At 35.0% G+C, this 9,999-nt stretch overlaps 2 protein-coding genes across 2 annotated transcripts in view; both read left to right on the top strand.

The window, feature by feature from the left end:
• LOC132067524 (uncharacterized) overlaps positions 1–8,545 on the top strand; it is a 10,804-nt gene extending 2,259 nt beyond the window's left edge. The window contains exons 2-12 of the mRNA XM_059460796.1: positions 1,429–1,534; positions 1,622–1,720; positions 2,199–2,489; positions 2,911–3,018; positions 4,136–4,207; positions 4,296–4,382; positions 4,838–4,909; positions 4,988–5,077; positions 5,715–5,822; positions 6,296–6,364; positions 8,028–8,545. Of these exons, the coding sequence (XP_059316779.1) occupies positions 1,429–1,534; positions 1,622–1,720; positions 2,199–2,489; positions 2,911–3,018; positions 4,136–4,207; positions 4,296–4,382; positions 4,838–4,909; positions 4,988–5,077; positions 5,715–5,822; positions 6,296–6,364; positions 8,028–8,102 (1,177 nt within the window). The 3' untranslated portion in view covers positions 8,103–8,545. The remainder of the gene's footprint in view (positions 1–1,428; positions 1,535–1,621; positions 1,721–2,198; positions 2,490–2,910; positions 3,019–4,135; positions 4,208–4,295; positions 4,383–4,837; positions 4,910–4,987; positions 5,078–5,714; positions 5,823–6,295; positions 6,365–8,027) is intronic.
• Positions 8,546–9,142: 597 nt separating this feature from the next.
• LOC132067517 (uncharacterized) lies at positions 9,143–9,604 on the top strand. Its single transcript, XM_059460785.1, has one exon. It carries the CDS (start codon positions 9,143–9,145, stop codon positions 9,602–9,604), a length of 462 nt encoding a protein of 153 aa, XP_059316768.1.
• Positions 9,605–9,999: the final 395 nt, after the last annotated feature.

Raw genomic sequence — 9,999 nt, 5'->3', positions numbered from 1 at the left:
TTGAAAAAAAGGGTTTTTTTCCCACTCTGCCCCAAACTTTCAAGCCTTTTCTCTCATGTTTTTTTTTTTTTTTTTTTTTGGAATTTAATTTATGATACGTTTCAAATTAAGTTACCTGTAGTATAGGTACTTCTCTGGTTCACTCTATGTGAAAGAACTTGTGCATGTGTTGTGCATGTGTTCTCAAATGCCTATTAGATAGTTAAGTTAATTACATGAAATTATGTATATACATGAGCCTCAATAGGAATATGCATGAGTTTTTACGGCTTATTAAGACAAATGCACATAATTATAGAAGGTGACATATTTTAAGTTTTAACTTATCTACATAATGGACGCTTAAAAATATCCCCAAAAGTATTTTTTTTTCAAAATTTGAACATAAAATTAATAAAATAGAATACGCATTATGTGTTCGGGTGTCAAGGTGAAACAAAACTTAGTTTGTTGTCAAATAAAATTTACTGATAAATTTAAGCTTTTAACGACCATGATGTTTTAAGCCAAAAAAAGAAGAGAGAAACTAAGAGCCCGTTTGGATTGGCTTATAAGTTGGTCAAAAAAATTAAGTTTTTTTAATGTTTTTTATTTTGATTAAAAAAAAAAATAGCTTAAATTGTTAAAAGTATTTAAAAAAAACTAAAAGAAAATTTTTCCAAAAACTTTTTTTTTTCAAAATTTTATTTTATTTTAAAAAACCCCAATTTTTCCCCTTTTATCTTTTAAAATTTTTGTTAATTCTAATACCCCCTTAATTTTAAAAAACCCAAAAAATATTTTTATCAAAAAACGTAATTGATTATTTATAAAATAACTTTCGGTCAAAAATAATTTAAGAATGCTTAAAAACCACTTTTTTTAAATAACCAAACGGGTTTTTAAAAAAAGGGGTTTGGAAAAAAACCCAAAAATTTTATTTTTTTTGGGAAATTTTGGGAATTTGGGGGAAAATGGTTTGTTTTTAATTTTTACGAATTTTTTATTTTTAAGTATTAAATTAAAAAAATAAATAAATTTTTTGGTGTTTTTAAATTTCCTTTCCAATTACTTTAATTTTGATGGCAAAAAAAAATTGGAAAAATTTCGAGGGAGCAAAGGGATTATTGGGAGTGAGTGCACGAAAGGGGTAGTTCAGTAATATTAAAATTTTTTCCGGGGAACCCTTTTTCATTTAATTTAAAAAAATTCCTACTTTTTGTCTCCCCTGTTTTTTTACCTTTAAAAAATTCTCAATTGTACTTCCAATTTGCCCTTTGGGGTTTTGTTTGGTTTTTAGAAACATTTGGTGAGTTTTCTTTCATTGTTTCTTAAAAAACTTGTCGTTTCTGTATTGTTATTATTGTTAAATTGTGCTGTAAGTTTGAGAAAAATGATCAAAATAGTTCTTAATGTATGGGTTTTAATACTATTTGGTCCTTAATATAGGGGTGGGGGTGGGTGGGGGGTGGAAGGGGGGAAGGTGGGTGGGGGGGAGGGGGGTGGGTTTGGGGGGTGGTGGGGGGGGAGGTTTCTGGCAAAATCACCCATTAAGGTAGATTAAATTTTTTCCTTCTTTCTGTGTTCGTTCCTTAAAACTAGGAAGAATGTATTGATGAAACTGAGTGCTGCAACCTTTTAGGAACACGAAGATAATGACTGGGTAAGAGCTGAGGAGCTTGTTAAGAGCGGAGGAAGAGACGAAGTGGAACTAGTCAGCTGTAGCACCAGAGGCTTTGTTGTAAGTCTACTTACTACCCCGACTCATCCTATTACTTCATTATTATTATTATTATTATTATTTTTTATATACTCCCTCCGTTCCAATTTATGTGAAGGTGTTTGACTGGGCACATAGTTTAAGAAAGGAAGACTTTTGAAACTTGTGGTCTAAAATAAGTCACAGAAATTTCTGTGGCTATAAACCATTTCATTAAGGGTAAAATGGGAAGTTTGAAGTTAAATTGTTACTAAATATGGGAAGATTTCATTCTTTTTGGGACTGGCTAAAAAGGAAAGAGTGTCGCTAAATTAGGACGGAGGGAGTATATACTTTTAACTTATTTTTCACTTTTATTTTATTTAGTATGATGATGATATGATATGAGCTTAAATGAAGAAATGAGGATTCATATTGCTGACTGAGGTGTAGTTGATGTTGAAGGTGCATCTGCTCTTAACTTATTTCTAACGGAAACTCTTTTTACGTCTTTTTACAGGTATCTTTTGGTTCCTTGATAGGATTTTTGCCATACCGCAATCTAGCAGCCAGGTGGAAATTCTTAGCCTTTGAATCTTGGTTGAGGCAAAAAGGCTTAGATCCATCCCTGTACAAGCAAGGTTTGGGTATCATTGATGGTTTTGGCAAGGCAGCTTCTCCTGAGGCGGGAATAGATCCACAAGTTGCTAAAAATGGTGATCAGGAGATCTCACCAGACATGAAACTTGAAGATCTTCTCAGGATTTATGACCAAGAGAAACTCAAGTTCTTATCATCGTTTGTTGGTCAGGTGAGGAGGCTTTCCTTATTTAAAGCATGTTTGGCAAGCTTTTAAAATCAGCTTATTTTGAAAATTGCTTTTCAAAAAAGTACTTCTGCTGAGTAGTAGTTTGTGTTTGGCTAATCAATTTGAAAAGCACTTTTGAGCAACAATTAGTGTTTGACCAACTTTTTAAAAAATAGCTTCTAAGTGTATTTTCTCAAAAGTGATTTTCCCAAAAAGTACTTTTGGGGAGAAACTATCTTTTTTAGCTTCTCAAAAACAGCTTCTGCTTCTACTCAAAAACACTTTTTCTTCTCCTAAAAGCTTCAACCAAAACCTCAACTTTGAATATAAGCACTTTTGACCTTGGAGAAGCTTAGCCAAACAGGCAATTAATCTCAATCTTAGAACTCTGAGAAAGACCATAATTTGTGATCCTGTCATGTAGAGGATCAGAGTAAGTGTGGTGTTGGCTGACAGAAATTCCAGAAGGCTAATATTTTCGATAAAGCCAAAAGAAAAGGAAGAATTGGTTGAGAAGAAGAGAAGCCTTATGGTAAGAACATTACATTGTCTAAAGCTTGCAATTTTTTTTGCGTAATTTTTATCAAATTGGCCATCTCACAAAAATCCAAGCTTCTATGGAATGTGGTATTCGGTTTTCTATGTTAACGAATGAATATTACGACTGACTTCAAGATATCCAATCTAACTTCTTTCTCCTTGTTCTATATTGTTCTTTATTTCTCCTCGTTCTATATTGTTCTATATTTCTCCTCGTTCTATATTGTTCTATATTTCTCCTCGTTCTATATTGTTCAGAAGAGAAAATCCTGAAAATAGATAGGCACACTTGTAGAAGGAAATAAGCTTGGTATCGCTTTTAATAAGATAATAGAGGGAGCACCCAAGGGTGAGCTGGTCAATGATGTGGGTGAATTTGTTTGCATTGCAGGCACAAACACTAGGTGACTTCGAGTGGTGGATAGAGGATGTTCCTGTGTTGATGGACAGTAGTAGGTGCATGGAATTACAAAAAATTCAAAAAAAAAAATCCACTGTAGTTCACTATTAATTTGTTGAGTAATCGGTTTTCTCTAACTTATGGAACTTTCAATCTAGATGTATTTGAGCTTCTTATGGCAGTAACTCCAGTTTGAAGAAAATTCTGGAAAATATCTTACATCATTAAATCTCCTAATGCATTTTAATATGTTTCCAGTTTCAAGTGCCCTTCCTTGCTCTTTAGTCTGTCCCTGCTCTCTGCTTTAATGTACATGTGGCTCTTAATCAGGAACAGAAAAAGCTCGTATTGTGTATAGATTTAGGCACTTTATCGGTGTACTTTGTAGTTTGTATGCATTTCTTGTAGTCCTGTGAAACTTTCATGCAACAAGTTATGGAGACTTCCTCTGTCAATATATGTTGAATATGCAATATTGACTTCTTCCACCTTTGAAATAAAGTTAGTCGTTGAGAACCCACTCCCTTCCTCCCACAAAAAGAAGGAAGAAAAAAGGGCAATTCTCAATAGCTCTAGTATGTTGGTTTTGGGAATATGCAAATATTTCCTATGTATTTTAGATAGTAACTGTATGCTATCTCTCAGTGTTAGTTAATCTGGATCTTGCTCCCATAGTGAAGTCACTGAGCTTGTGTAATTTGCATTGCAGGCAAAACTTCAAGTCGGGGATGTGGTAAAATGTTGCATACAAAAAATTACCTACTTCGGTATATTTGTTGAGGTATAACAATGATGTAGCATGAGCTTCTCATGACAGATAACTCCAGCTAACTATTGATTACATCTTAAATTTGCAATATTTAATATAGGTTGAAGGAGTACCTGCCCTAATTCACCAGACAGAAGTCTCATGGGATGCCACTCTAGACCCTGTGTCATATTTTAAAATTGGCCAGGTAGTTTCTTCTCAATAAGACAGTAACTATACATAACAAATTTTGTACTTCCTCCGTCCCGATTTATGTGATGCACTTTGACTAGGCACGGAGTTTAAGAAAGAAAAGAAGCTTTCGAAATTTGTGTGGCTATAAATCATCTCATTAAGGGTAAAATGGGAAGTTTCAAGTTAAATTTTTTCTAAATATAGAAAGGTATCATTCTTTTTGGGACAAAATGAAAAGGAAAGTACATCACATGAAATGGTACAGAGGAGTAATTCATATCTTCTGATGTAAAAGTGAAATGAAATTTAGCGGATGATTATAGATAAGTATAGTGTTTTGAGTTGTGAAAGATCCATGCTGGCTTGGAGTATTGGAGGTTAAACGCATCATATATTCTCTGATTATGTCAGAACTAACTATTTTAAAGATATCTTACTCTCTTGTTTTTTGGAAATTTTTCCTTGTAGATTGTGGAGGCAAAAGTTCACCAGTTAGACTTTTCACTTGAGCGCATCTTTTTGTCGTTGAAGGAAATAACGGTAATCTGTCTGTTTTCTTTCCTGACATTATTAGGTAAGATTGAGATTGACCTGTGCGTTTTTATGTACCTTTTGCAGCCAGATCCCATGATGGAGGCGTTGGAGGCTGTTGTTGGTGATCATGATAATTTGAATGGAAAACTCCAAGCAGCAGATCAAGATACTGAGGTTTATGTTCTCTCTCTCTCTCTCTCCTTATTTATTTTTATTTTTTTATTTTTTTTGTGTTTTATGTTCTCACCCTTGTGATTGAACAGTTTTATTCCTTTTGAACTTCATTCAATTTACCAAAGACACCTTAGATCAATACGTCATCGTTGTCCTCGATTTCAGTTAAAAGAACACTTATGGCCTGTTTGGCCATATATATATTTTTTGCTTTTTTTCAAATAAAAAATTCAAAACAGTGTTTGGTCATACGACTGGATTGATTTTTTGAAATAATTTTTGAAGATGAGTTTCAATTTTAAAAAATGGTTTTGACAAGCTATATAGTTTTTCTCTTCAATAAACATCTTGTCCTCTTGGATATTATTAAGATTCATGTTGAGTTGGAGTTGTGTACAGTACAAGTACTTGTTAGCAGTGGCGGATGTAGCCTTTCGTTACCGGGTTCATCTAAACACAGTACTTTTAACGCGGTGTATAAATTTATGTGTAAAAATCTATTGAAAATGCAACAAGTAGAATGAACCCACAATTTTTAAAATTATCATGAAATCATTGCTGAATCTGATCTTAGATTGTAATATACATTTGCATTTGTCTATAGCTGATGGTAGAATTTTAATTTAATGTTGGACAGTGGCCGGACGTGGAATCACTTATCAAAGAATTACAGCAAGTCGAAGGTATCTCCTCTGTGTCAAAAGGGCGGTACTTCTTGAGCCCTGGTTTGGCTCCAACATTTCAGGTAACACCTTACATAAGACATAAGCAATATAACTATTTGCCTTAACGTAGCTTTCATTCATATATAGTACTCCCTCCATCCCAATTTACGTGAAGGTGTTATGAGTGGGCATGGAGTTTAAGAATGAAAGGAAAACTTTTGAAACTTGTGGTCCAAAATAAGGCTTCATCTCATTAGGGGGTAAAATGGGAAGTTTAAAGTTAAATTGTTGCTAAATATAGAAATGTGTTACTCTTTTTGGGAGTGAAAGAGTGTTACATATTGGGACGGAGGGAGTATCAGTTTATGGCACGTTTTTAGGCGCAATACTTACAGCAAATGTATTAGGCTTGGCACGTTTTTAGGCGCAATACTTACAGCAAATGTATTAGGTTTTTGATTGGTTCACTCAAAGCATGTAAGAGATGGTGATTTTGACTGTGCATTGCTGGCTTTATTGTTTTGGAAGATTTTAATCATTGATTTTCTATCAGGTTTATATGGCATCCATGTTTGAGAATCAATACAAGTTACTTGCTCGGTCAGGAAATAAAGTACAAGAGGTAAAATTTCAAAGTTCTCCTTATTTTGCCTTAATGTTGCGTCATAAATCATAATTTTATCTATCAATTCTTTTTCTGCAAAAGAAGGGTAAAGTTGCAGTTCTTAAAGATGTGTCGTGAAATCATGATTAAAACGTTTAGTTCTCCTGTTCATATCCATCGAGTATTTAGTTGAAGTTTCTTTGATGTCTGGAAGTGTAAAATGCTTGACGTGTTGTAGTCTGACAAATTTCTTGGATAACTTATCACCCTTTCCTGAGAATGAAATTCTATAATTTTACACCCGAGCGTGTGGCCCGGTGGTCAATGAAGGTTGAGAATCATGAGGTCTCGGGTTCAAATCCTAGCGGAAGCAAAAACATGGGGTGATTTCTTCCCATCTGTCCTAGGCTTGGTGGACAGAGTTACTCGATACCTGAAGTGGGAGGTAGTAGGTACCCCATGGATCTAGTCGAGGTGCACGCAAGCTTGTCTGGACACCACGATTAAAAAATAAAAAAATCTGTAATTAGGCGTAGTTGGAGACCATTGATGTCGAAGAATTATGAAGAAAGAAAAGAGAGAAGCGACAAAGAAAGAAGGAAAAGAAGTATCATTTTCTCTTTGAAAGACTATGGGTATAAGAGGTTATATAGGGCTGTAATCGAGCTGGATTGTCATGAGCTTATCAGGGAACTTAAAGTACAGATTCTTGGTGATGTTGGTTGCGGTTGATGTGTCATTAAATCCTGGAAAAAGAAGAGAGAAAAACCATTTTTTTTTCCTTTCCTTGTTATGTTGGTTTTTCTTGTTAATTATTTGGGAGCAGGAGGTTCACATTCTCAACGTGATACTTAAGAGCGTAAAATTATGTTTTAGATGATAGATTTGGACATCGATTTAGAAGGTCCACACAAACGCCACCATCGATGTGAGATCTTTGCAATGTTGGAAACTCGGTCTACTTAATGCTAGTTATAACCAGTGGTGTCAAAGGCACACTTAAAGATCGCTTAAGCTTGAAACAATGCGCAAAACATCTTGAGCGCTTCCCCTCGCTTAGCGGGTGTTCCAGTGTCGTCGTAAAGGCTCTAAGGCATACTTTTCCTTGCCAGTGAGTGTTATCCTGCATGGGCAACAATAAACAATTGATAGTTCACTTTACCATAATTGTTTTTTCAATTTCTTTGCCCATATATTTGTAATTCATGCTTGTCATTAGTCTTGGACTACACATACATATTTGTATTTTTCTCCATTTTCGCCTTTCTTTCATTAAAGCCCACGCTTTATTTGCACTTTGTGCTTAAAGCTCCTACGGACCTTAGAGCTTTTTTACGCTTTTCGCCTTTGACAACGCTGGTTATAATGTGTGTAATGACCTCAAGGTTAAGTTTTACCTCTACCTGGCTATAACTTGTCCATCCGAAGATGTCTTTTTGTCATGTCATTACATGTTTACCAACTTGTAACTTCAGTACTAAGTACCATTTACTCAGATATTTATATAAATAGGTAAATCCTTTTTATGGCAATACTCATTGGTGCTATGTAGGGAAACAGCCTCTTTATCAAAGATATATATATACATAGGTACACTTCCTTTTATGGCACATTGTGAGATTCATTGGGTATGTTGTTGTTGTTGTACTCATTGGTGCTAAGTGGGCATTGTTTTGTGCAGGTGATAGTGGAAACATCATTGGGTAAAGAGGAAATGAAATCTGCAATTCAATCTTGTACAGATAAAGTTGAATAACCTATCAAATCAAATAACAATAATAAGAAGAAAGTGACCAATCTTTCTGTGGAGGCAGCCAACGGATGGTAAAGCTTTGAAACCGGACTAGCAGAAGTTGAAGTTATAACAGCAGATGCGAAGAAGAGAAATGACCGAGGAGGTATCCTATTCCGAACACAAATGCTATCGATTTATCGTTTAGGTCTTCGAGAATCTGGTGAGCTGATAGTGAATTCTGGCCATTCTCATGTTGCATTTTTGATCCTGGTTATGACCATGGATTATGTCAACAAAATATTTTTGGTTATTTTTCTTCTCTTATGTTTGTTAATATATATATATTTCTCTTTTCTGATGAGTTAGGAGCTTATGCAAGGTCTATGACATATTGTATGTGTACACGTCAACGCGATCAATCAATTACACTTCGATTCCAAATAAGTTGAAGTCGGTTATATGAATCGTTGTATATCCATTTTGCCTTATTCAGGTCCATGCCTAAATCACCAGGGCACAAAGAATTCAATATTTAAGAGGATTTATCATGTTATGACACTGTATTCATGTTAATATTTTTGGTAAATAAAAGATTTTATTAATAAAATGAGTATCAAAATCTTGATATAATTTATCCGATATAGAAAATGAAGTAAGTTATCCAAGTTATAATTTTGAAATATCCTAATTTTGAACCAAACAACCCCAAGAGATTCTGATGGGAATATGGAAGGTCCCTTATTGGGTGGTAAACTCATTTTCTCGAAAAAATGATCAAAATGGTCCTAAATGCATGGGTTTTGATTCCATTTGATCCTTAATGTATAGACATAATGAAAATGGTCCATAATGCTTCATGCCTACTATGGGAAAGCTCAACCACTTTGGGATAACTGCCCCGAACAAACATCATGGGTTGTCAAGAAGATAATCAAGGCAAGGGAGTATATAGAAAAGGCAGGTATGCAAATGATAGAGTTTTTGGAATGGCCAACCTTCTCTATTAAAAAGATGTATCTACTAAGGTAACTTGGAAGAAGATCACCTGTAACAACTACGGGATGCCCAAATGGATATTCATACTAAATCTGGCTGCTCAGAGGAGACTACTCACAAGGGATCGACTAGCTTCGTGGGGTATTACGCAGGATGTGATGTGTCCCCTATGTAATGACGAGAATGAAACATTGAATCACTTATTCTTCACCTGCTCGTATGCCGCTAGCATTTGGGAGAAACTGCTTCAGTGGCAAGGTATGGCTAGACCAATCTTAGGTTGGGTGGATGAGCTACACTGGGCGACTACAAATGCACAAGGGAATTCAGCTACTGCCGCTGTGTATCGAATGACCTTGGCTGCATGTGTTTATCAGGTATGGAAGGAGAGGAACCTGCGCATTTTTGAAAATAAGAGTAGGCCACCAGCTCCTATTCTTCGTATGATAATCCAAGAGGTGACGATGAGAGGTGCAATGCAGAGAAAATTAGCTAGCAAATTTGAAAAGCTCAACTTTTACCCGTAGTACAGAAGGTGTTAGCATAGTGTGAGGAGATTAGAAGTGAGCAGGTTTGGGACCATCTGTCCAAAGCTGCACAATTTTGGGAGAATTTGCTTTGTAAATATATACTTTGGTAAATAAAATGAATTAGTTACCAAAAAAAAAAAAGAAAATGGTCCATAATATATTTTAAAAAATGATCAATTTGGTCCCAATGCATATAAGTAAAGACAACACATATTTTTGTTGTAAAACTAAACGGAGTCACCGGACATGTGCGCTGCATTTGAGCTATCAAACTACAAAATAAAAGTACCTTCTAGTATCGTACAACCCGTCAAAGCCCACATCAAAATCCTTAACCCTTGAAAAGAGCTAGGGAAAAACTTTTTATACAAGGTTACACTTGAGGAAAATTG

Source organism: Lycium ferocissimum, chromosome 1, assembly GCF_029784015.1.
Source record: "Lycium ferocissimum isolate CSIRO_LF1 chromosome 1, AGI_CSIRO_Lferr_CH_V1, whole genome shotgun sequence".
NCBI classification, from domain to species: domain Eukaryota; kingdom Viridiplantae; phylum Streptophyta; class Magnoliopsida; order Solanales; family Solanaceae; genus Lycium; species Lycium ferocissimum.
The sequence above is the reverse complement of the archived record's forward strand: the minus strand, read 5'-3'. Positions and strand labels throughout refer to the sequence as shown.

Bases quoted from the DNA above. Each gene is read 5' to 3' on its own strand.
- LOC132067517 (XM_059460785.1), top strand. From the start codon at position 9,143: ATGCCCAAATGGATATTCATACTAAATCTGGCTGCTCAGAGGAGACTA.